This window comes from Larimichthys crocea, chromosome VI (genome assembly GCF_000972845.2).
Source record: "Larimichthys crocea isolate SSNF chromosome VI, L_crocea_2.0, whole genome shotgun sequence".
Lineage (NCBI taxonomy): Eukaryota > Metazoa > Chordata > Actinopteri > Sciaenidae > Larimichthys > Larimichthys crocea.
In genome coordinates, this window is record NC_040016.1 from 23,410,700 (window position 1) to 23,436,886 (window position 26,187).

Consider the following 26,187-nt stretch of genomic DNA (forward strand, 5'->3'; position numbering starts at 1 on the left):
TCGGTACGTTGTTGTCCACGTTGTTGTCCGGACTCACTTTTGTCCGTTACGGTTTGTTGTCACGTTTGTCGGGTTACGGTGGTTGTCAACTTTTGTCCATTACGGTTGTTGTCACGTTGTTGTCACTAGCTTTTTGTAGTTACTTGGGTAGTCGCTTCCCACTGTTGTCCGTTACTTGGTACGCTTTGTCGTTGGACGGTGTTGTCACTTGGTGTCGTTACGAACGTTTTGAAGTTGTTGTCACTTTGTCCGTTACATTTGTAGTCACTTTGGGTCGTTCACTTTGTAAGTTACGTTGTTCACGACTGGATTGTGGTCGTTACGACGTTGTTGTAATCTTTGGGTCCCGTTACGGTTTGTAGTTCAAATTAGTGTCGTCACTACTCTTTTATAGTTACGTTGTCCACGTTGGGGTCTTGTACGTTGGTAGAGTCAACTTTGTGGCGTTACGTTGTAGTCACTACGAGGTTGTCGGTACGGTTGTATCCCACTTTGTCCCGTGCAACGAAAACTTTGTCGTCACTGCGATTGTAGTCAATTTTGTAGTCACGTTCTGGTTGTCGTTACGTTTGTTGGTCACTAGTCGTTACGTGGGTCGTTCAACTCTTGGAGCCGACTTTGTCGTTACTTGTTTGTCACAACTTTTGGTCGGTACGTTTTAGTAGTCACGTGGCTTTCATTGCAGAGATGGAAGTCACCCAACACTTGTCAAACAGTTGACTTTGGGCGGCCGTTGTTGCATACAATCAGCATGGTTTTTGACCAAGATGTCTGCGTGACCACGGACCCTCGACAGACCAGACTCGACCTGCGCCCAATGATCGGATACACACTGTAATTGCTGTGAGCCACAAAGACCAAGAGCATAACAGACATACAACAGGCAGGAGGCAGACTTATCAGAAGTTAAATGTTCGGTTAACTGTTTCATATGCATTTCATATTCTCAAGAAAATAAAATGGGTGTGTGTGTGTGTGTGTGTTGACCCTGGTGTCCCCTGTAAGGGTTTTGGGGTTAGCTCCGTGTGTCCACAGGGCCGGCAGGGCTAGCAGCTAGCAGGCTGCTCGCCCGGGTGACCTCCACAAAACAACCAACACGCCCCTTGTAGGGGGCCGCCCACATCAAAAGCGGGTCCAACAATCCTCCCTACACACACACAGCACGCAAACACCAAGAAAACGCCACGCACACACACACCCACACCCACACAACCAACTTGTTTATTAATTCAATGTGTTAATGAGATTACCCATAATCACCGTTTTCTGTGAAAGGGGTAACTGATGTGGGACTACATGTCCCATGTCTCAGCTGCTGCGTTGCATCACCATGTCTCTCTGTGCTACGATTAGGGCTGTTTCTCTCGCAAGAGCTTCCTTCACTACTTCCACGTGACCTTCTTTTAGCAGCACAGATCAGAAAGCGACCAGCAGTCTGACGACAGAGGGCGACGCACGTTACCATGGACAACACCTGATTTAACTTCGCTGTCTCCTAGCCAACCGCAGCATCCGAAGGCACGAGAGCAGCAGCGTTCACAGGGAGGCGGCGGGTGCATTTGGTTTGCTCACGGCACGTGCGTCCAGGTTGACGTTGCTTCTCTCCTGATGAGCTCCTGGATGATCTCCAGAACGGCCTGCTCCGCTGCCAGCATGAGCGGCGTCCTGCCCGTTCTGATGACACACACAGGTCACATGACACAAAGGTCACATCACACAGGGTCACAATGACACAGGGTCACATGGACACAGTCACATCACATCCACACAGGTCACATGTTTCATGACTATGAAAAACAACAAAATATAATACTCCATTAACTCATTTCAGACAGAGCGACAGCTACCGGAGGAACGTCAGAGGAACGTCCGAGAAATAGACGACGTTAGGGAAGATTAGAGAACTCAAGGAAACATTAGAGGAATGGTTGGAGGACAATGTTTGTTGTCTAAGGCCATTGACGTACTCCTGCGTCCGTCCGACCTCCTGAAAGCGGATCCCGGTGAGCCTGTCAGGGCAGACAGGTTTCCTCCTCCACGTACGGAACAGTTTCTGGATGGCCAGAGTGGATCATCTTGATGGATGTGTGGTTGTCCATGTTTCTGCTGTCTGTCCGTGCGCCCCCTATAGGCCGCAAGGACAATATTCAGGGACACGTCAGCCACACACGGTAAACACACCGAGCCCTGACCCTCAGATCACAATCTGCAGACACACCTTACCCACAAGCCTCACAAGTCCACATGGAAATTACCACCAATGAGAGGACACTTGTCACCTATGGAAACTGTTCATTGTGACCACATTGGTTCCACCACAGCCTCACAGGAGTTCATCTTTAACAGAGTGAGTATAGTTTATGGAAAGAAGACTAAAAATATATGAAAATACATCATGCAGGATGTCCTTAGCCTCACCTGAGCTAAACCTGAAGTTTAAACCAGAATTAAACCTGAGTTAACTAACTACCGAGTTTTAATCTGAGTAGCAACGATTATGTAAATATAATTCAGCTGTCCCTGTCCTCATGGCAAATCTGAACATGAAACAGTCGACATTTAAACTGTGTGTGTGGTGTGTGCGTGATGTAGTTTATGATTGATCAGGTTGTTGTTGGGTTTATAAAAGAACAATCATATTCAACATTTGGATCCACATGATAGCCAGAATGTGAGTAGATTATATAACACATAATATAGCATATACATATATATGTGTGTGTGTGTGTGTGTGTGTGGATATGATATTATATAAATATATATATAATATATATATAATATACATATACACACACACACATATACACACATACACACACACAATATATTATAGACATTATATATATTTTGTGTGGGTGTGTGGTGTGTGTGTGTGTATATAGAGATATATAATATATATATATATAGATATCATAATATTATATATTATATGTTGTGTGGTGGTGTGTGTGGTGTGGGTGTGTGTATATTATATCTATACTATATTTGGGTGGGCGATATATCGATAGACTCGTATATCGCGGCTTGTTCTCCGTGAGATGTATGAAAGTAATAATCGACATCGAGTACTTCGTTCTCGGTAAATGTTTTGTTAGAGCCGTCAGCTTTAATTCTCCGGAGTTTTGCGCCTGTCACTCACTCTGACTGCCCCGCCCACCCAGAACACCCCCTGCGCGCATGCGTACTTTTCTGTAATCAGTGAGGAGAGAAGTGAAAGAGCCCGAGCGAGTTAATTGAAGATGGAGACGGACGACTTGGGTCCGAAGAAAAGCAACTGCGGTCACGCCAGCCGTCTCTCGTTTTTTCGCGTTGGTCACGTCAGCTGCTCCAATGCCAATATGTTTCAAGTGCGCCCCTTATTGCGACTTTATGTCAAAAACTTTGAGAAAACTGGAAGTCAGCGCGACTTACTGCACGGGTGGACACTTCCGGTTTTCAAAATAAGACGTGGGGTGGTTCAAATTTATTAAAGGTTTATTATTTAAAATATGAAGACTGGTTAAAATTTGATTTAACAAAAGTGTCCCTAGCCAAGTAAAAGTGATCCGGCACTGCTTTAAAGCTCATATTTACATTATGAAATGCATTAAAAATGTCATAAAATATGACAGGGTAAAACGCTATAAAAGATACAAAACAACAACAAACAAAATATCGAGATAAGATCGTGTACGCGATATAGCTTAAAAATATCGAGATATTGGTTACAGGCCTAATCGTGCAGCCCATATAATATATATATTATATATTTATATAATATATATATATATAAAAAACATTAAATTACAATCAACATTATAATTAACATTTAATCAGCAGACTGTCAGAGGATGATCAATAACCAATAAATCAGATGCAGGTTGTGTGTCCTCATCAATCAGGTTAAATCATATAAACAATAAAAATATATAAAAAATAAATACACACACACACACACACACACACACACACGGACACGCCCTGTCAAATATTATTAATTGTATCATTAATATTATTAATTTTAAATAAAGGACAGAGTCTGAATGTGATCAGTTAACCTGCGTCCTTAAAGCTCCGCAGTCTCCTGAATAACCTTCAGCCGGTCAGAACCGAACCGAACAAAGAACCGCGCACACACACACACACACACACACACACACACACACACACACACACACACACACTCTGTGTAATCATTAAACTCTTTAATTAAAACATGAAATCAAACATGATCCTGATGATTTTATTGATTCTGATCATCGTCCATCCCCGTTCACCGTGGACAGCGGAGGATGCTGCGGTACACGGCACAGCAGAACCGGGCTTACCTTCGCGATGGGTCCGGTTCGGTTAGCGGGGTGATGGTGTGGCTTGCAGCCGGGTTTGGGTGCGTGTCCTCGGCGTGTGGTGTCCGTGTCCTCGGCCTGTGTCCGGATGACTCACTGCTCATCACAAACAACAGCAGCCATCTTGATGAGAACAAACACCCGCCGCCGCGTCAAGCGCGCCAAAATCACACCCGCACTTCCGCTCACGGCCGTCAAAATAAAAGCACAACGCAAACGCGACTGGACAATAATCCAGATTTAGAAGAACATCCTGAATTTTATCCATTATTCTCATTATCTACAGCTCCAGGAAAGACACGACACCCACACTGAGTTCATTTCACGTCATTCAGCCTCAGATTTTGTTCAGTTTTAAACCTCATCGATACGTAGACGGTTCTTGGTCTTTTATTTTGGAGGAATGTATTTTGTAGATTTATGGGAACTTTGTTTAACTTTATTAAAAATCGATGATAAAATCTGTTTATCTTCAAAGAACGGCGTCTGATTATGATTCAGTTCATCAGCAATTAATTACTCATTACATTTACATCGAAGATTCACATTAAAGTCAGAGAATGAAGCAACAAGGCTGCCATCATCTCATGCAGACATGTCCAGTTTGTTATTGAGAACAATCATTATTTAATTATTTACTTCATGCTTTCCTTCATCTGTGTTTACAGTCCACACATGTCCTAAAGACTTCATGTGGACGGACAGAAAGACGCCAACGTTAAAGTCCACAGACATCTGTGTAATAAATATGATAACTCATTAACAGAGGACAGACTGCTCCGCCTGGACCACTTTATTACAGGTTAGAGTCCAGAGACACGTCCACCTGCCAAAGTGAAGGTCTAAAGCTGTGACGTCCCCGCAGACTGTCTAAAACCTGGACATAGTCTCCGTGACGTCCCCGCAGACTGTCTAAAACCTGGACATAGTCTCCGTGACGTCCCCGCAGACTGTCCAAAACCTGGACATAGTCTCCGTGACGTCCCCGCAGACTGTCTAAAACCTGGACTTTGTCGATGTGACGCCCCCATCCAGACAAAGACACAGTTAAATAAACGGAAGTGTCCAAAAAATAGAGGTTTTTAAATCAAATAAGTGTACAAACAAAAAACAACAAACATGTCGTCCATATCAAACCTTCAGGAGGCGGCTGATTCGCTGTGAGAATAGAATGTCACATCCTTGAAACAGGAAGTAAAGAAAATGTGGTTTGATGCAACGATGACATCACTGAGCATCACACAGCAGTTGAACCCAAAATGTTGAGTCTTCTGGGCAGTCAGGAACGAGTCCGTAAACATACACTGAGCCATGACTGGTTCATGCTAACGTGAGTCAGCAGCTGGTGACCAAAACAAAACTAACCTGCAAACATTATGCAGCTAATCTGTAAACTCTACCCCCGCTACACAACTTAGCAACCAAACTTGTTGCTCTTACTGCGGTGTTAGCTACTGAAGCTACAGTTTAGCTTCTACAATGATTGTTTAGCTAACTGAAGCTAACGTTTTTAGCTTCTACAATGAGTGTGTAGCTAACCTGAAGCTAACAGTTTTAAGCTTTCTACATGAGTTGTTGCTAACCTGAAGCTACAGTTTTCTTAGCTGCTACATGAGTTGTTAGCTAACGAACTACAGTTTTTAGCTTCTACAATGAGTTGTTAGCTAACCTGAAGCTAACAGTTTTTTAAGCTCTGCACTGAGTTGTTAGCAACCTAAAGCTAACAGTTTTTCTTCTGCACTGAGTTGTTAGCTAACCTGAAGCTAAACAGTTTTAGTTCTGCATTGTTGCTACTGAGTTTGTTGCTAACATAGCTAACAGTTTTAGCTTCTGCACTGAGTTGTTAGCCTAACCTAAAGCTACAGTTTTAGCTTCTACAATGAGTGTGTAGCTAAACCTGAAAGCTAACAGTTTTAGCTTCTACAATGTTGTTAGCTAACCTGAAGCTAACAGTTTTAGCTTCTGCACTGAGTTGTTAGCTAACCTGAAGCTAACAGTTTTAGCTTCTGCACTGAGTTGTTAGCTAACCTGAAGCTAACAGTTTTAGCTTCTGTCTACTGAGTGTGTTTAGCTTACATGATAGCTAACAGTTTTAGCCTCCGTTGCGTTCCTACAATGAGTGTTAGCTAACCTGAGCTAACCATTTTTGCTTCTGCATGCGAGTGTTATCTAACCGAAGCTAACAGTTTTTAGCTTCGAAATGAGTTGTTAGCTACCTAAAGCTAACAGTTTTTAGCTTTGCACTGAGTTTGTTGCGACCCTGAAGCTAACAGTTTTAGCTTCTGCACTGAGTTGTTAGCTAACCTGAAGCTAACAGTTTTAGCTTCTGCACTGAGTTGTTAGCTAATCTGAAGCTAACAGTTTTAGCTTCTACAATGAGTTGTTAGCTAACCTGAAGCTAACAGATCTAAATTAAACATTATTTAAACTAGCTAACCCTTAAAATGAGCCAGTGTTAGCTGACATGTTGACTGCCTTAAACCAGATGTGTGCTGATGTGTTGTTAGCTTTTAGCATCTAAACTAAACATTAGCGAACAAACGGGTGACATTGTTGGGTTCAGGTCCTGCTGTGATTTCATGGAAGAGGGGTCTGATCCAGGCAGGATTTCGGGTCACATCCTGGAGTTTCACATCGACCACAGGTCTGTTTGGAGTCACATAAATTACATAAATAACAAAAAGCTAACAGCTACGATGTAAACACAACGGCCTCCTCAGGGCGACAGTGAAGACCTGCAGTAAACAAACTAAAGAACCAAGGCGGCAATCGTTGGCACTTTCTCTGAATCGATTCTGAACACTGACAGTGATTTAACATCCATCCATCCATCATCCATCCATCCATCATCACACAGCTCATCCATCCATCCATCCATCCATCATCACACAACTCATCCATCCATCCATCATTACACAGCTCGTCCATCCATCCATCATCACACAGCTCATCCATCCATCCATCCATCATCACACAGCTCGTCCATCCATCCATCCATCCATCCATCCATCCATCATCACACAGCTCATCCATCCATCCATCCATCCATCATCACACAACTCATCCATCCATCCATCATCACACAGCTCGTCCATCCATCCATCATCACACAGCTCATCCATCCATCCATCATCACACAGCTCGTCCATCCATCCATCCATCATCACACAGCTCATCTATCCATCCATCCATCCATCCATCCATCCATCCATCCATCATCACACAGCTCATCCATCCATCCATCCATCCATCCATCCATCCATCCATCCATCCATCCATCCATCCATCCATCATCACACAGCTCGTCCATCCATCATCACACAGCTTGTCCATCCATCCATCCATTCATCATCACACAGCTCGTCCATCGATCATCACACAGCTCATCCATCCATGCATCCATTCATCATCACACAGCTCGTCCATCGATCATCACATAGCTCGTCCATCCATCCATCCATCCATTCATCATCACACAGCTCGTCCATCGATCATCACACAGCTCGTCCAACCATCCATCCATCCATCATCACATAGCTTGTCCATCATCACACAGCTCATCCATCCATCCATCATCACACAGCTTGTCCATCATCACACAGCTCATCCATCCATCCATCATCACACAGCTCGTCCATCATCACACAGCTCGTCCTGTCTTCTTTGTCGATCCGTCAGCAGCTCTTACAGTATATATTTTTTGTCTGTGTGTTGTCCGTCTCTGCTTGTGTTGCTGCTGTTGGTTGTCTGAATGAGTCCAGCAGTCGTTCTTCCTCGTGAAGACAAAGTTTTGTGTGAAACTCTTCATCAGGTTGAGCGTTTGGACCTCCTGACCGGCGGTCCACCTCCTCCTCGCCTCTCTGTACAAGTTAATGGAATACAATGTGGTTCACGGCGCTCGGCGTCCCCGCCCTTGCCCTCATGTGGTCTTCTCCTTCTGGCTGCAGTTGCTGTCTGAAGCCTCCTGGTGGCGCTGGCCTGGCTCCTGGTCGAGGGTCTTCTTCTGCTGGTCTTTGAGGCGGAGATGTCTCGGTTTGACCGGCAGCGCCACGGCCAGAAGAACGCAGCCGATGTGGAGGCTGAAGTACCAGGACCTGCAGGGACAAGACGGAGACTCAGGTGATTAATCGTGAGTTCAGCCTGAGCTGATCCTGAGTTAAACCACAGTGAAACCTGTTAATCATGAATTAATCCAGAATCAAACCTGAGCTAATCCTGATCTGAACCTGAATTACATGTTAATCCTGAGTTAATCCAGAGTCAAACCACAGATAAACCTGAGTTAATCCAGAGTCAGTCCTGACTTTCTGACCTGTAGAACTTGATGGATGGACCCACAGACAGCAGGACGAAAGGCACCACTGTGTAGCAAATGGCGATCTGAGTGGCCATCCACGTGATGACATCATAGACCAGTTTGTGGGCAGGTGACTGCAGGAAGTACGGCCGGACGTTGTGTCGCACCTGAGAAGACAAAACGTTAGCTGTTAGCATAGACGTTAAACACAGCGCGCGCTTCCTCATCATAGCGAATGCTGGAGAGTTAGCAACACTCAAATGCTAACGCTTCCATGAGCTCATTATCCAACAGTTAGTTAGCAGGCTCACGAGCTAACAGCTAACGGGTAGCGGGGACAGCTCACCGCTCGAGCAGCCAGTGTGATGACGATGCCGGTGAGGAAGGTGAGGTAGTAGCCTGGATACGCTCCGTGCCACATGGCCGACAGGATGAAGGTGGCTGCTGTCGGATGGTAGGGACATCGCTCGTAACACACCCTGTCGACCAGAGGTCAGAGGTCAAACACACAGATTTAACGTGTCACATGATCTTTATTCAGCACACATGCTTCATGGGTTCATCATGTCAGGTGTGTTTGACTATGAGATGATGATGTGCGTGTCGACCAGCAGGTGGCAGCAGTCTACAAATTAAATTAGATTAAATTAGATGAGGTCTCACCTTTTGAGCCAATGAGCCGTCTGGATGTTCCAGTTGTCAAGGAAAACTTTGAAGCTCGTGGCTAACTGAAAGAGAAATCTTTAGTTCATGAACACAGATAAGCTAAGGGCTAACAGATAAGCTAAAGGCTAACAGATAAGGTAAGGGCTAACAGATAAGGTAAGGGCTAACAGATAAGCTAAAGGCTAACAGATAGTTAACAGGGCCATCAGCTAACAGCTAACGTCCTGACCTCGATGTTGAGGATCCTCAGGTTGGAAATGAGGTCCCAGCGTGGGGAGCCGTCCTCATCGTAGCCGTTGAAGCCGAAGCCGGCAGCGTTGTTGATGGCGTCAGCTGAGGTTAAAAAGAGTTATGAAGGTTTAAAGACAATGCAGCCAATGAGAGGAGAGGACAGTTTTACTGGATCTTAAAGGTAACATGCTGGGTCTGCCACCCACCGAGTGTCCAGACGAAGTAGTACTTGGGTCTGGTGGTCAGCATGGACAGGTACAGGTAGACCACCTGAGCATAGAACGGCATGTTGGCGATGAAGTCGTCGTCGATGTTTCGTTCCACGGGGAAAACTTTACACACCGACAGAAAGACCAGGAGGCAGAAGAAGGAGGTGGCCACTTTCCGGACGACCTCCGTCTGAGGAGACAGAGAGAGAGTTAGCTTAGTTTGAAAAGAGGCTGGACGCTCAGAGGAGGACACAGCTCTGACGTCCACGACAAAACCAACAAATCATCCGATGACTTCCTGTGGACTCAGTTTGTCTTCTTCAGTGCAGCTGAGCTCTCACAGATAAAACCAGCCGTTATGCAGACGATGCTTAGTGCAGGCTGGCACAGAGCACATTAAAGAGGTGAGTTAAATGACACCTGGTGGTCACGTGTCGTACATTTGGCGAAGGCTCGCTCTGACTCAGCTTGCTGCTGGACTTCCTGTTGGCCTCCTGGTCTCTATGGCGACGGGGGTCTCCCTCGATGAATGCGATGTAGTCGTTGTAGGAGCTGGTCGGTCCGGCCAGGATGCCCATGAAGTTACAGTTGTAGCTGAAGTACTCGAGCAGACTGGGCATCCTCCTGATGGCCAGGATCTTCTGTCCTGGAGTCAGCTGTTCCTCTTTCCGGGCCATACCTGTCCCAACACATCACACAGAACATGAGCTGAGCGTCCACCTCACGGCGCCTGACGCAGGTGTAAAGGTGCTGCTCGCTCACCGTCGTGGATCTCAAACGCCAGGCTGGTGATTTTCTGAGTTATCACCATCATGGGGCTGCAGAGAGAGCAAGAGCGAGACAGTTAACGACCACACGCGACATTCAGAAGCACCTTTCATCAGCGTAGCCCAGTGAGCAAAACGAGCTAACGTAAGCTTAGCATGGGGCCTGCTAACGTCAACAAACAACGAAGCTAGTCAAAGCTAACTTTACCGCAAAGCATGCCAGATACATTCAGTTTGTTGTTTCTAAAGTGGTCGTACTTTCACTTTGGATCAGTGAAGCTGGCTGCAGTTCACTGAACGACCAAAGGCGGCGCTGTTACAGATGTCATTTAAATCCAGGTGTGAACAGGTAAACAATGTCTTACCCTGTGAAGTCAGCAGAGTACATGCCATAGTCGAAGACGTAGACTCGAGTGATCTGACACAGACTCAGGTAGCTGAGCGCCACCAGGAGGCAGTACCTGAAAATAACACGATACGTGACGGACAGGTGAGCGCCACCTGGAGGCTGCAGCGTCCATCACACGGTCCTCCACAAACATCATCAGACGTGAATGTGTCTTACTTGTGCATGTGTTCGACCCCGGTCAGGATCATGATGCCGTAGGTGAGTCCGCTCTGAACCAGGAAGTGAAGGGCGTACCTGGAAATGAGAGGAAGTGAAGAGAGTCACCTGTGAAGCTAATAACGAGCTAACTCGAGCTAACTAGAGCTAACAGCGTCTGTCTTACCAGCCGAAGCAGAACAGAGCGAAGTACAGGCCCAGTACGGTCGCCACCACGTGCCTGATGAACGGACTGGTTCTACTGGGATGAAGGAAGAGGCGGAACCAGAAGGCCGACAGCAAAGCACAGAGCTGACACACCACAAAGTTTACCTGCACAGGTGAACGGGGAGAACACACACCTGGTTAGATCATGTGACCAAAGTCAGGAGTCTGAGGAAGCTGTCGTTAGTCAGTCAGTGGTAGTTACGAAGTCATTCTCTGTCACCGAGCTGAGAGCACGCGATGAACCGTCAGCGTCCTCTTCACTCTCTTCTCCTCTGCCATCATGTCCATAGAAGCTGCTGACTGCTGGACCTGAACACCTCTTCTTCTTCTTCTTCTTCTTCTTCTTCTTCTTCTTCTTCCTCTTCTTCTTCTTCTTCTTCTTCTTCTTCTTCTTCTTCTTCTTCTTCTTCCTGGAAAACACTAACACTCCCCTGGTTCTCACCAAACTGAGCTAACAGCAGCCGTGCTGTGTGACTCTGTGCCCAGGGTTTGTCCTGTCAGGGTTTGTCCCTCAGGGTTTGTCCTGTCTTTGTTTGTCCTGTCAGGGTTTGTCCTGTCTTTGTTTGTCCTGTCAGGGTTTGTCCCTCCTGTCAGGGTTTGTCCCTCAGGGTTTGTCCCTCAGGGTTTGTCCTGTCAGGGTTTGTCCTGTCAGGGTTTGTCCCTCAGGGTTTGTCCCTCAGAGTTTGTCCTGTCTGGGTTTGTCCTGTCAGGGTTTGTCCTGTCTGGGTTTGTCTTGTCAGGGTTTGTCTGTCTGGGTTTGTCCTGTCAGGGTTTGTCCTGTCAGGGTTTGTCCTGTCTTTGTTTGTCCTGTCTGGGTTTGTCCCTCAGGGTTTGTCCTGTCAGGGTTTGTCCTGTCTTTGTTTGTCCCTCAGGGTTTGTCCTGTCTGGGTTTGTCCTGTCTGGGTTTGTCCTGTCTTTGTTTGTCTTGTCAGGGTTTGTCTTGTCAGGGTTTGTCCTGTCAGGGTTTGTCCTGTCTGGGTTTGTCCTGTCTGGGTTTGTCCTGTCAGGGTTTGTCCTGTCTGGGTTTGTCCTGTCTGGGTTTGTCCCTCAGGGTTTGTCTGTCAGGCAGAGGCGTGGGGTCAGGCGTGGTTCAGGGTTTCAGTGGTCGGTTGTTTGGGTGGAGCGGGCGGTGTGTTGTGTTTCAGTGTTATCAGTGTCATGTTCAGCAGCGTAACATCTGATCCAGCTGAGCAGGGAAACCAGCGACGCTCGCTGATGTTCTTCATCAATAATGGACGCCGTGTAAACTGACCAATTAGCCGACGGCTTCGTTACAGACGAGGTCGTTAACGTGAGCTGTGACTGACAGACCCTGACTGTTAGCATGACTGTTAGCACTGTGCTAACTTAGCCTCAGATTAGCTTAGTTAGCATGAGGCTAAGTTAGCCTAGTATCACAGTAACTTAGCTTCATGCTAACAGAGTATCATGCTAACTTACAGAGTACATAGAGACAGATACAACATGTTATGGTAATAACAACAGTTAGCTTAGCATTATCAGTTAGCTTAGCATCATGAGTTAGCTTAGCATTATCAGTTAGCTTAGCATCATGAGTTAGCTTAACATTACCAGTTAACTTAACATCATGAGTTAGCTTAGCATTATCAGTTAGCTTAACATTATCAGTTAACTTAACATCATGAGTTAGCTTAACATCATACGTTAGCTTAGCATCATGAGTTAGCTTAACATTATCAGTTAGCTTAACATCATAAGTTAGCTTAGCATCATGAGTTAGCTTAGCATTATCAGTTAGCTTAACATCATAAGTTAGCTTAGCATCATGAGTTAGCTTAACATTATCAATTAGCTTAACATCATGAGTTAGCTTAACATCATGAGTTAGCTTAACATTATCAGTTAGCTTAACATCATACGTTAGCTTAGCATCATGAGTTAGCTTAACATTATCAGTTAGCTTAGCATTATCAGTTAGCTTAACATCATAAGTTAGCTTAGCATCATGAGTTAGCTTAGCATTATCAGTTAGCTTAACATCATAAGTTAGCTTAACATCATGAGTTAGCTTAACATCATGAGTTAGCTTAGCATTATCAGTTAGCTTAACATCATACGTTAGCTTAACATCATGAGTTAGCTTAGCATTATCAGTTAGCTTAACATCATAAGTTAGCTTAGCATCATAAGTTAGCTTAGCATCATGAGTTAGCTTAGCATCATGAGTTAGCTTAGCATCATGAGTTAGCTTAGCATCATGAGTTAGCTTAGCATTATCAGTTAGCTGATAGCTGATGTTATGCTAGCTTGTGATGCTACAGTGACTTCCTGTTTGGACAGAGAATTGCTCCTGATTGGACGATGCTACAGATGTTTCCTAGCAACCATTGAAAGTCAGTCTGAGGCTCAGTGAACAGCTGATCACACCTGAACACCTGCTGAGGTGAAACATGAGGACAGGTCCTGTGTGATGTCACAACATATCCAGTGACGTCATACCGTGTTCTATAGTGACGTGTTGTGACGTGGCTCAGGTGTGTTTTGCTGTTGAGGCCTGTGTGTGTGTGTGTGTGTGTGTGTGTGTGTGTGTGTGTGTGGAGCTCCTTCATCCTCCTCTTCATCACTTAAACAGATCAGCTGATCACAAACAGCTGATTGATCTGATTGATCTGATGGATCGACACACACACACACACACACACACACACACACACACACACACAGACACAGGTCCGGTCCGGTCCGGTCGGTACAGACCGGATCCGGTCCCGTACCACAGACACGAGGCCTCGATCCATGCTGGACCCGCCGTCGCACCGCCTCTGCCCCGCTCTCTTTATGTCTCACCGGCCGGCCGTGTCGCATTCAGCGCCGTGTGTGAGCCGGACTCCGCCCCGGAGGAGCCCCGGAGGAGCCCCGGAGGCTCCGCTCCTGTCCCTGGTGGGTCTTACCTGGTCCAGCGGCAGGTTGGTGATCTCGCTGACCGGCTGCAGGAGGCTGGAGCCGGTGCAGGCCGTGGATCGGCTGTCTTCAGCGGCCATAGCTCCGTGTCTGTGCCCGGCCCGGGGGGTGCAGCTTCTGTGTCCGGCTGCAGCAGCTCAGAGGCGGCGGCGGAGGCTCCGTGATCCGCCGACAGTCTGTCTGTCTGTGCTGCTGATGATGATGATGCTCCTTCCTCCTCTTCTTCCTGCTCCTCCTCCTCCTCCTCAGTCTGTCTCCCCCTCCTCCCTCTGATGCCCCCCCTCTCCCTCTCACATCACTTGGTCCTTCCTCCTCCTCCTCCTCCTCCTCCTCCTCCTCCTCCATCCTTGTCTCCTTGTCTCCTTGTCTCCTTGTTCCTCCCTGTCTCACCTCAGAGACAAACGGCCTCCTCTTTATTTGTTTGTTTGTTTATTTTTTATCCAATCAGAGTCGAGCAGGACACAGACTGACCAATCAGAGTGAGCGAACAGATTTTATTTTGTTAAATGTCACTGATTGTTTTTCACAATAAAGTGCTTGCAGACAAAATGGAGAGCCCAGGTGCATGCTGGGAAACGTTCAGTTCAACAAATGAACCCTAAAACCTGGACGTAGTCTCTGAGACGTCCCCGCAGACTGTGTAAACCTGGACGTAGTCCCTGAGACTAAAACTGGACGTAGTCTCTGAGACGTCCCCGCAGACTGTCTAAAACCTGGATGTAGTCTCCGTGACGTCCCCGCAGACTGTCTAAAACCTGGACGTAGTCTCCGTGACGTCCCCGCAGACTGTCTAAAACCTGGACGTAGTCTCCGTGACGTCCCCGCAGACTGTCTAAAACCTGGACGTAGTCTCCGTGACGTCCCCGCAGACTGTCTAAAACCTGGACGTAGTCTCCGTGACGTCCCCGCAGACTGTCTAAAACCTGGACGTAGTCTCCGTGACGTCCCCGCAGACTGTCTAAAACCTGGACGTAGTCTCCGTGACGTCCCCGCAGACTGTCTAAAACCTGGACGTAGTCTCCGTGACGTCCCCGCAGACTGTCTAAAACCTGGACGTAGTCTCCGTGACGTCCCCGCAGACTGTCTAAAACCTGGACGTAGTCTCCGTGACGTCCCCGCAGACTGTCTAAAACCTGGACGTAGTCTCCGTGACGTCCCCGCAGACTGTCTAAAACCTGGACGTAGTCTCCGTGACGTCCCCGCAGACTGTCTAAAACCTGGACGTAGTCTCCGTGACGTCCCCGCAGACTGTCTAAAACCTGGACGTAGTCTCCGTGACGTCCCCGCAGACTGTCTAAAACCTGGACGTAGTCTCCGTGACGTCCCCGCAGACTGTCTAAAACCTGGACGTAGTCTCCGTGACGTCCCCGCAGACTGTCTAAAACCTGGACGTAGTCTCCGTGACGTCCCCGCAGACTGTCTAAAACCTGGACGTAGTCTCCGTGACGTCCCCGCAGACTGTCTAAAACCTGGACGTAGTCTCCGTGACGTCCCCGCAGACTGTCTAAAACCTGGACGTAGTCTCCGTGACGTCCCCGCAGACTGTCTAAAACCTGGACGTAGTCTCCGTGACGTCCCCGCAGACTGTCTAAAAACTGGACGTAGTCTCTGAGACTAAAACCTGGACGTAGTCTCTGAGACTAAAACTGGACGTAGTCTCTGAGACTGTCTAAACCTGGATGTAGTCTCCGTGACGTCCCCGCAGACTGTCTAAAATCTGGACGTAGTCTCTGAGACTAAAACTGGTCGCAGTCTCTGAGACTAAAACTAGTCGCAGTCTCTGAGACCTGCAGTGTGCTCCTTTAAACTGAGCCGGCAGACATCAGTCCGTCCTGCAGGGGGCGTCAGTCGGCCTCGGGTGCCAGCTGACATGAACCGTAGAAGAAGAAGAGGTTTGTTGTGGTTGGTTGTCCTGACAGCAGCTAGCCTGTTAGCTTCAGAAACATGTCGGCCACAGAGGACGACACCGAGCTGCGGGACCTGCTGATCCAGAACCTGGAGAACACCGGAGTGCTCAACAAGCTCAAGGTCCAGTCAGCTTTATTCATCGGTTCATCAGCAGAACTGCCCGGACAGTACTGCCGAGCCGAGCCGGGCTAGGCTAGGCTAGGCTAACGTTAGCAGTTTCAAACTTCAGGTTTTATTTTAGTTTCAGACTTTTTCCCGCCGGGAAAGTTCCCCACGGAAAGTAACAGATTACTGCGCGTTAGAGGGAGTACTCAGATACTGTGTGTCAGTCTCCGACTACTCATTACACACCTTACACTACACACCTTACACTACACACTTTACACTACACACCTTACACTACACACTTTACACACTACACACCTTACACTACACACCTTACACTACACACCTTACACTACACACTTTACACACACTACACACTTTACACACTTTACACACTACACACTTTACACTACACACTTTACACACTACACACTTTACACACACTACACACTTTACACACTACACACTTTACACTACACACTTTACACTACACACTACACACTTTACACTACACACTCTACACACTACACACTCTACACACTCTACACACCTTACACTACACACCTCATCACACCCTGGTGCTGTTTGAACAGTTTGGGGATCAGAGCTCCGATCACGTGATCAGTGGAGAACCTGGAGAGTCTTCAGGTCACTGTAACGTCGTTACATTAAATAAATTACATCAGTGATGACGTCACGTTCAGGCTGCTGATGAAGAACATTTATTTACAACACGAACATTATAACAGCATTAAAACAGCGTTATAACAACGTTGTTATAATGTTGTTTTAATGTTGTTTTAACAACATTATAACAGTGTTAAACAGCGTCCCTGTCTCCCCCTGCAGGCGGAGATGAGAGCTGCAGTCTTCCTGGCCATGGAGGAGCAAGACAGACTGGAGGTGACTGTTACATCACTTCCTGTCAGCTGATTCACTGAAGCTCCTCCTACCATTGTTGATGTTGTTCCTCCCCCCCTCTCCCTCTTCTCCTCCTCTCCCTCTCCTCCCCCTCCTCCTTTCCCTCTCCTCCTCCTCCTCTCCCTCCTCCTCTCTCACATCCACCTCCTCTCCCTCCTCCTCTCTCACATCCACCTCCTCTCCCTCCTCCTCTCCCTCTTCTCCTCCTCCTCTCCTCTTCCTCTCCTTCTCCTCTACCTCCTCTCCTCCATCTCCTTCTCCTCCACCTCCTCCTCCTCCTCCTCCTCCTCAGAATAAGTCTTCTCTGATCAACGAGCAGTTGAAGAAATGTCTCAACACTACAGACGGTGAGTGTGCTGTGTAGTTATAGTCCAGGTGGATGATGGGAGTTGTAGTTCATTGACATCATGTCTGTGTAGTTGTAGTCCAGGTGGATGCTGGGAATTGTAGTTCATTGACTTCATGTCTGTGTAGTTGTAGTCCATGGATGATGGGAGTTGTAGTTCATTGACTTCATGTCTGTGTAGTTGTAGTCCAGGTGGATGATGGGAGTTGTAGTTCATTGACTTCATGTCTTAGTTGTAGTCCATGGATGATGGGAGTTGTAGTTCATTGACTATGTGTGCAGGTCGTGTGGTGGCTGGTCTGATCGCGGACTTCCTTCAGGTGTTCCACCTGGACTTCACGCTCGCTGTGTTCCAGCCAGAGGTCAACTCTGTGAGTGTCAACCAAACTTCCCCACTTCCTGTGTGATGAACTCTACTTCCTGTGTAATGACCTCTCCTTCCTGTCAGCTGAGCGGTCTGGATGGTCGTGAGTCGGTCTGCAGAGATCTGGACCTGTCAGAGTCTGACGTCAACAAGAACTGTCCTCTGCTGCTGGAGCTCGTCAGGAGACGACGCCGAGCCACGGAGGTGAGCGGCCAATCAGCTGTCAGAGTGACAGAGGTGAGCACACAGCGACCAATCAGCTGTCAGAGTGACAGAGGTGAGCACACAGCGGCCAATCAGCTGTCAGAGTGACAGAGGTGAGCGGCCAATCAGCTGTCAGAGTGACAGAGGTGAGCACACAGCGACCACCATCAGAACTGCACTTCCACCAGCTGCCACCAGGAGCAAATGTTCTCTGCAGTACTTCACCTGTGAGCTACTTTACCTGTGTAATACTCCATCTGTGTAGTACTACACCTCACAGGTACATGTGTACTTTGTACTCGATTACTCTGACAGCTTTAGTTATCTTACAGCAGAAGTATGAATCATGTCACTGCAACAATAAAACTCCAATACTTCATTGTGAACGCAGTACTTTGACCTGTAGTACTGTGTACTCTGAGTATTAGTTATTTTTTATTCAAGTACATTCAAAATTTGAATCTTATTTTATTTTTTTACAGATCGACAGAAACATCGGCAAGGTGAGTCAGCTGTTAGCTGTTAGCTGAGTTAACTGTTAACTGTTAGCTGAGTTAACTGTTAGCTAAGTTAGCTGTTAGCCGTTAGCTGTTAGCCGTTAACTGTTAGCTAAGTTAACTGTTAGCTAAGTTAACTGTTAGCTGAGTTAGCTGTTGGCTGAGTTAGCTGTTAGCCGTTAGCTGCTAGCTGAGTTAACTGTTAGCTGAGTTAGCTGTTAGCTGAGTTAGCTGTTAGCTGAGTTAGCTAAGTTAACTGTTAGCTAAGTTAACTGTTAGCTAAGTTAACTGTTAGCTGAGTTAGCTGTTGGCTGAGTTAGCTGTTAGCTGAGTTAACTGTTAGCCGTTAGCTTAGTTAGCTGTTAGCTGAGTTAACTGTTAGCTAAGTTAACTGTTAGCTGAGTTAGCTGTTGGCTGAGTTAACTGTTAGCTGAGTTAGCTGTTGGCTGAGTTAGCTGTTAGCCGTTAGCTGTTAGCTGAGTTAACTGTTAGCTGAGTTAGCTGTTAGCTGAGTTAGCTAAGTTAACTGTTAGCTAAGTTAGCTGTTAGCCGTTAGCTGTTAGCTAAGTTAACTGTTAGCTAAGTTAACTGTTAGCTGAGTTAGCTGTTGGCTGAGTTAGCTGTTAGCCGTTAGCTTAGTTAGCTGTTAGCTGAGTTAACTGTTAGCTGAGTTAACTGTTAGCTGTTAGCTAAGTTAGCTGTTAGCTGAGTTAACTGTTAGCTGAGTTAGCTGTTAGCCGTTAGCTTAGTTAGCTGTTAGCTGAGTTAGCCGTTAGCTGTTAGCTAAGTTAACTGTTAGCTTAGTTAGCTGTTAGCTGAGTTAGCCGTTAGCTAAGTTAGCTGTTAGCTGAGTTAGCTGTTAGTCGTTAGCTTAGTTAGCTGTTAGCTGAGTTAGCCGTTAGCTGTTAGCTGAGTTAGCTGTTAGCCGTTAGCTGTTAGCTGAGTTAGCCGTTAGCTGTTAGCTGTTAGCTAAGTTAACTGTTAGCTTAGTTAGCTGTTAGCCGAGTTAGCTGTTAGCCGTTAGCTTAGTTAGCTGTTAGCTGAGTTAGCCGTTAGCTGTTAGCTAAGTTAACTGTTAGCTTAGTTAACTGTTAGCTTAGTTAGCTGTTAGCTGAGTTAGCTGTTAGCTGAGTTAGCTGTTAGCCGTTAGCTAAGTTAGCCGTTAGCTGTTAGCTAAGTTAACTGTTAGCTTAGTTAGCTGTTAGCTGAGTTAGCCGTTAGCTAAGTTAGCTGTTAGCTTAGTTAGCTGTTGTTTGTCTTCATATTTGTGTCTCTGCTGTCGTAGGAGCCGTCTCAGAAACAGATCGCACATGCCAGGAAGAAATTTGATTTTTACGACAAGGTGTGTGTCCACGACCTGCAGTGACATCATAACTCTGTGACCAATCACAGGCGGCGTTGCTGAGCCTGACTGCTGTTTGTTTGTTTCCTTCTGCAGGACGGCAGCGGCTCAGTGCTGAAAGACGACCTGAAGAGTGTTTTCACCGACTTGTTCCCCGGACTGAACAGGTGAGCCTACACACACACACACACACACACACACACACACACACACACACACACACACACACAGAAACACACACACACAAACTGAAACTACAAACAGGAAGGCTCTGTGATGATCAGCTGATCATCACAGATCAGCTGATCGCCTGATCAGGTCACCATGGTAACACCAGGTGTGCTGTTGATGTTGTAAACGTGTGTGTGTGTGTGTGTGTGCAGGAGCATGTTGGAGTCGTTCGTCTCTGACGAGCTCAGAGCTGAAGACAGAAGCTTCTCCAAAAGTAAGACTCTTTATCCAGGATGACCAGAGATAAGACGTGAGCAGACACGTTCTCCAAACGTTGTCTGAATGTTTTCTGTCGTTTGTTTTCACAGCCGTTGACTTCCAGCTGTTTCTGGGACTTTACAGGCGACTGTTCTCCGACTGCAGGAGTGTGGTGAGGCTAACAATGCTAACAGGCTAAACTAAGTTGTTAGCATGTTGACGTTAGCGTCTGGTGAATGAAACTTTTTAATGTTTCCTGCTGTGCCGTCTGAACTCGTCGTCTCCGTTCAGGTCATCCAGGACTCGGATGTGCGTCGCTGTCCTGAGGACAAACCCAGCTCTCCACCTGTTAGTAAGGTAAGGTGTGACATCACCAGGTGAGCTCTGAGCCCTACAGCATCAGAGGTTATTCTGTGATCAGCTGAGTGCTGCTCCTTTTTAAACATCATGGTGCGGTTTATGTTATTTATTAATGAGCTCCATCCTGTCCTCTGTGACCACACCCAGCAGTGATGTCACAGTGTCCTGGAGTGCACTGTGACATCACTGCAGCACAGAAATGGGATTTACACAAAGTGTTAAAGGTCCAGTGTGTATCAGCTGTATGTGCTCCACTTTTCATAAAAATTCTAATGAAAAAGATAATGCCCCTTAAAATCTGCCACACCGGACCTTTAATTTCAGGAGTTGACACACAGTGATATTTGGTAAACAGAGTTTCAGAGGACTGTTTGAGGTCTGCAGCTGTTAGGAAGCTGATAGTGTCCCTGTCCCTGTCGTGCACAGATCCCCAGATATAAAGGCCAGAGTCTGAGAGGACAGAGAGCAGCCAAGGTAACGACATGAAGAGCAGTTATAAACACTTGAAGAACAGTTATAAACACTTGAAGAACAGTTATAAACACACAAAGAGCAGTTATAAACACACAGAGAACAGTTATAAACACACGAAGAACAAGTTATAAACACTTGAAGAACAGTTATAAACACTTGAAGAACAGTTATAAACACTTGAAGAACAGTTATAAACACACGAAGAACAGTTATAAACACACGAAGAACAGTTATAAACACATGAAGAGCAGTTATAAACACACGAAGAACAAGTTATAAACACTAGAAGAACAATTATAAACACACAAAGAGCAGTTATAAACACACAACCCACAGGCCAACCTTCACAGAACCACTCACCGGAAACCCCCCAGGACCTCTCACAGCTGACCGTCCAGGGAAACCATAGCTCATGCTGAACTGGGCCTGCTAATGTGGCCTCCTGCAGTTGAGGAGGTTGCCAAACACCACGACCACACTTCGTAAAGAAATGACTTTGTTAACATTAAGAAGATGTTATGTCACAGGACAACTGTTTTTCTGATCAGAAACTACACTCCACCCCACCCCGTTCTGTAACTCAGATGAACCACACAGTTCCCCAACAGCAACGCTCATTTAGGTCATGAGGAGCAGATCAAAGTTGATAATAAACCTTCCTCCTTAGCAATGGATCAGTTTCACCAACACAGTTTTTTTATTGTCCCTGTAACCTATGAAGCTGTTACGAACCAACACTTACTGATTCAATGACCTCCGATACGTTAAGGCTGTGAGGCTTTTATGACCGTGCCTCAGCCTTGCGATTAACATCTTGTACGACAACGCTAATAAACATCTGTGTGGTCAGCCAGACAGTCCTAATCAGTCCTTGTAGTTCTTATCAGACAGTCTTATGACCTCTTCAAATGTCTAGCAGGTGGAATGTCGTTGTTAGTAAGTAGCTGGGCTGTTAGCATGAAGCTGATGAAAACAGAGCGTGTTCTTCAAGTTGCATCGTCTTTCTCTCTCTTCTTACGGACATTCTAAATGGGGAAAGAAGTGAAAGAAGATTTAACCCTTACACTCTGAGGGACACTAGTTGGTGATCGATCAGTTTGATCCAAACAGGGGACTCACCCCACTGCTACTAGGCCAAACAACCTTTTTTTTTTTTTTTTTTTTTTTTTTTTTTTTTTTTTTTTTTTTTTTTTTTTTTTTTTTCATCTTTATTTTATTTTTATTCACACTACAACGTAATGGCTGTGTGCGTGGACTTGCAACCATACTACTCACAGTTTGAAGAATTGTGCACAATCCATCGTCTTGCGTCGGAGCTCCGAAAAAGGAACTATCCGTGATCGAGGGCTGTCGTCTCGGTGGTTGCCTGCTGCCCCTTCAAAACTATCTCACATCTTACCAGTCCCAACTTTATGCTCCACCAGCACCATCACCTCCTTCACCCAGTCTCGGTGGTCTCGGATTCCGCGGGCCACTCTCCCCTGGCAGCAAACGATGCACCACCGGCACGTCACCTTACCTGCCCGCCGGAGGCCATCCCATGTGAAAAGAGCGCCTCTCCTTGTACCGGGAGCCGGCCGTGGCGACTGTGGGCACCACCAGGGCTGCTGCATCACGTTGGATACCTCCAACGCTACCGAAGCCAACCCCAGACAACAATCAGGCCGATCCAGTGGCTTACAGCGACACGGGACCAAGACCCGGTTACAACTTCCCACACCGACACCGAGCCAAACAACTCCCCCGACCTCCTGGGACAGACAGTGGTGCGACGCACGGCCCGCAGGTAGGGTCTCGGGCTGGTCGTATCCACAACCGCCCTTGGCTATCTCAAACCGTTCACCATTCTACCGAGGTTGTTTATGTACTCCTGGCGATGCACCTGCAGCTTCCACCTCACCTGTCCATGATGTCCACTTCAGCAGCGTCTGCAGCGGAGGCCATGGTAAGGCCACTCGTCGCTATTCTGCAGTAACATGACCGCCGTATGGTGAGAAGCCATAATCAGACGGTCTGGGGGCTCCCTGGCGGGGTGTCTGAAGCGGTCGCCTCGCCGCTGTCACTCACAGACCCCCCCCCCCCCCCACTCGGGCTGTCAACCCTCTAAGCCAGGGAGGGGAAGCCCAACGGAGCTCTTTCAAACGTTATCAGCGGCCAGCACATCTCGTCCCCCCCGTCCCTCTTTCTCCACAACGTGGATCATTCATCGGTGACTCACATAACCCGCGACATTCGTTCATAAATGCAGCCCACCAAGTTTTCTGGAGCCACAGTCCCCCCACATCTGCGATAAAACTCTGGAAATGATTGAACTCGCCCTCCCGGACCTCAATTAAGAGGATCATTGTTCCCGTGGAACGAACGCACCCACCCGTCAGGAGTCTGAGCGCAACTAAAAATGATTTTAAAACTCTTTTTGGACGCCCTAACAGAACTGGTGGAAAGTCTGTGTTTATACTCCGGCCCATCCCGGACTTGTGCGTCGGGAGCGTGGCCCGTTTAGTAGTACTCCTCAAGCCTTCACAATTGCTCCAACCGCCGCAGGGACCACAACTTTGGTTTTATTGACAAGTTTAAACTTGTTCTGGATCGTGACCTCTCTCTGTTAAAAAACATGATGGGATCCTCCCAAACACAGGGGTAGCCAAAAGCTGGTGCTACCTGCGTCTGCGTGCCAACCTTTTCCCATCATGAATGACTATCTATACCCACCCTCACACCGGAGGCCCCCCCCCCCTCTCCCCCAATGACTGAACAACAGCGTGCTCTTTTTCATGAGGGCTCCCCCTTCAGGCCCTCTGCCAATCACACCCACATCTGCTCACAAACCTTACCACCATAAACAACCAAACGATCAATAAGATCCTCTGGTCCACCTACTCGTCCCCCCCCCACCAATTCAACTGCGACCACCACAGGCTGTAACCACAAGTGTGTTAGCCACCTAGCCCGGTCTCGCTAACACCTCCACTGCTCAAGAACAAATCCGACAAACTGCTCTCATAACAAATCGCTCACGAACCAACAAGGGACCACTAACAGGAATCATCACGGACAATATAAACTGATTTTTAGTGCTTAACAGAGAACATGCAACAGCCCAACGACTCAAACAGCTCAACGAATTCCCCTCCACTGGGTTTTTACATCTCACAACAGCTAGCGCTCCGGCCGGGGGGGAGGTCTCGCGGAATTCACGCGGACCCTTCTCATCGTCAACCTGGTCTGGACCTGCTGCCGAGTCATCGGCAGTCAACTGTGTGGCAGGCTGTCAGGACCCGTTCAACCCATTTCGCCATTCTACTACCGTCCCCCAAACAGAACAGTGAATTTTATAAATGACTGTGCTGCCTTTCTTACGCATTATCATCCCTCTCACCACTAGCTAATAATACGGGTGATTTAATAGTCTCACAATGACAATATCAATCGCCCTCCCACCAAGAACTTCACTTCCTGTTTTGAAAGTGTGTTTATAAGTGTTCTGTGTGTTATAAACTGTTCTTCAAGTGTTTATAACGTTCTGTGTGTTAATAACTGTTTCTCATGTGTTTATAACTGTTCTGTGTGTTTAACTGTTCTTGTGTGTTTAATACTGTTTTTCATGTGTTTTTTATAACTGTCTTCGTTGTTTAATAACTGTTCTGTGTGTTTATACTGTTCTGTGTTTAAAAACTGTTCTTCAGTGTTTATAACTGTTCTTCAAGTGTTTTTATAACTTGTTCTTCGTTGTTTTAAATGTTCTCTGTGTGTTTATAACTGCTTCTTTGTGTGTTTATAATTGTTCTTCTTGTGTGTTATTATATGTTCTTCGTGTGTTTATAAAAATGCTCTCATTGTGTTTATAAACTGTCTTCTCTTCGTGTGTTTAAACTGCTCGTTGTTTTTTAAATAATTGTTTCTTTCTATCTAGTGTTTATAACTTGTTTTTCTCGTGTGTTTATAAGCTGCTCTCATGTGTTTATAACTGTTCTTCGTGTGTTTATAACGTTCTTCGTGTGTTTATAACTGTTCTTCAATGTTTATAGACTGTTCTTCAGTGTTTATAACTGTTCTTCAAGTGTTTTAGAACTTGTTCTTCGTGTGGTTTTATAACTGTTCTCTGTGTGTTTATAACTTGCCTCTTTGTGTGTTTATAACTGTTCTTCAAGTGTTTATAACTGTTCTTCAAGTGTTTTATAACTGCTCTTCATGCGTGACCAACCTTGGCTGCTCTCTGTCCTCTCAGACTCTGGCCTTTTATATGGGGAGCTGTGCACGACGGGACAGGGACAATATCCCTTCTAACAGCTGCGACCTCAAACAGTCTATGAAACTCTGTTTACAAAGATCACTTTGTGGTCAACTCCTGAAATAAAGTCCGGTGTGCAGATTTTTAAGGGGCTTATCTTTTCATTAGAAGTTTTATGAAAATGGAGCACAGACACTGATACACACTGGACATTTAACACTTTGTGGTAAATCCCCATTTCTGTGCTGCAGTGAGGTCCACAGTGCACTCCAGACACGGTGACATCACTGCTGGGTGGGTCACAGAGGACAGGTGGAGCGTCAGTATAAATACATAAAACCGCAACCATGATTTTAAAAATGAGCAGCACTCAGCTGATCACAGAATACCTCTGATGCTTAGGGCCAGAGCTCCCTGGATGTTCACACCTTACCTTACGAACAGTGGAGAGCTGGGTTTGTCCTCGGACAGCGACGCACATCCGAGTCCTGGATGACCTGAACGGAGACGACCGAGTGCAGACGGAACAAAGCAGAAACATTAAAAAGTTTCATTCACCAGACGCATAAACAGTCAACATGCTAACACTTAGTTTAGCCTGTTATGCATTGTTAGCCTCACCACACTCCTGCAGTCGAGAACAGTCGCCTGTAAAAGTCCCAGAAACAGCTTGGAAGTCAACGGCTGTGAAACAAACGACAGAAAACATTCAGAACAAAACGTTTGGAGAACGTTCTGTCACACGAATCCTTAATATCCTGGTCATCCGGATAAAGAGTCGTTCTTACTTTTTGGAGAAGCTTCTCTGTCTTCAGCC

At 46.6% G+C, this 26,187-nt stretch overlaps 3 protein-coding genes across 8 annotated transcripts in view; 1 reads left to right on the top strand and 2 right to left on the bottom strand.

The window, feature by feature from the left end:
- The window catches only part of kidins220b (kinase D-interacting substrate 220b), an 18,491-nt gene extending 13,968 nt beyond the window's left edge, over positions 1–4,523 (bottom strand). For both annotated transcript variants that reach the window (XM_027279285.1, XM_027279284.1), the window contains exon 1: positions 4,308–4,523. The gene's annotated coding sequence lies outside the window, so the exon portion shown is untranslated. The remainder of the gene's footprint in view (positions 1–4,307) is intronic.
- Positions 4,524–7,741: 3,218 nt separating this feature from the next.
- On the bottom strand, positions 7,742–14,442 carry mboat2b (membrane bound O-acyltransferase domain containing 2b). The gene is made up of 12 exons (XM_010748582.3): positions 14,180–14,442; positions 11,227–11,372; positions 11,061–11,138; positions 10,861–10,956; positions 10,491–10,546; positions 10,169–10,407; positions 9,726–9,918; positions 9,518–9,621; positions 9,286–9,350; positions 8,969–9,101; positions 8,638–8,789; positions 7,742–8,419 (listed from the first exon to the last, which is right to left on the bottom strand). Exons 1-12 carry the CDS (start codon positions 14,267–14,269, stop codon positions 8,245–8,247), a joined length of 1,527 nt encoding a protein of 508 aa, XP_010746884.1. The 5' UTR covers positions 14,270–14,442; the 3' UTR covers positions 7,742–8,244.
- Positions 14,443–16,042: 1,600 nt separating this feature from the next.
- cep43 (centrosomal protein 43) overlaps positions 16,043–26,187 on the top strand; it is a 19,053-nt gene continuing 8,908 nt past the window's right edge. Inside the window, exons 1-12 of one of the 5 annotated variants that reach the window (XM_027279298.1) lie at positions 16,043–16,217; positions 17,052–17,105; positions 17,416–17,470; positions 17,752–17,840; positions 17,918–18,070; positions 18,520–18,540; positions 19,820–19,876; positions 19,973–20,043; positions 20,260–20,321; positions 20,416–20,477; positions 20,597–20,662; positions 21,092–21,139. In XM_027279298.1, the coding sequence (XP_027135099.1) occupies positions 16,134–16,217; positions 17,052–17,105; positions 17,416–17,470; positions 17,752–17,840; positions 17,918–18,070; positions 18,520–18,540; positions 19,820–19,876; positions 19,973–20,043; positions 20,260–20,321; positions 20,416–20,477; positions 20,597–20,662; positions 21,092–21,139 (822 nt within the window). In that variant the 5' untranslated portion in view covers positions 16,043–16,133. The remainder of the gene's footprint in view (positions 16,218–17,051; positions 17,106–17,415; positions 17,471–17,751; positions 17,841–17,917; positions 18,071–18,519; positions 18,541–19,819; positions 19,877–19,972; positions 20,044–20,259; positions 20,322–20,415; positions 20,478–20,596; positions 20,663–21,091; positions 21,140–26,187) is intronic. The other 4 variants (XM_027279301.1, XM_027279299.1, XM_027279302.1 and 1 more) reach the window with 4 other exon arrangements.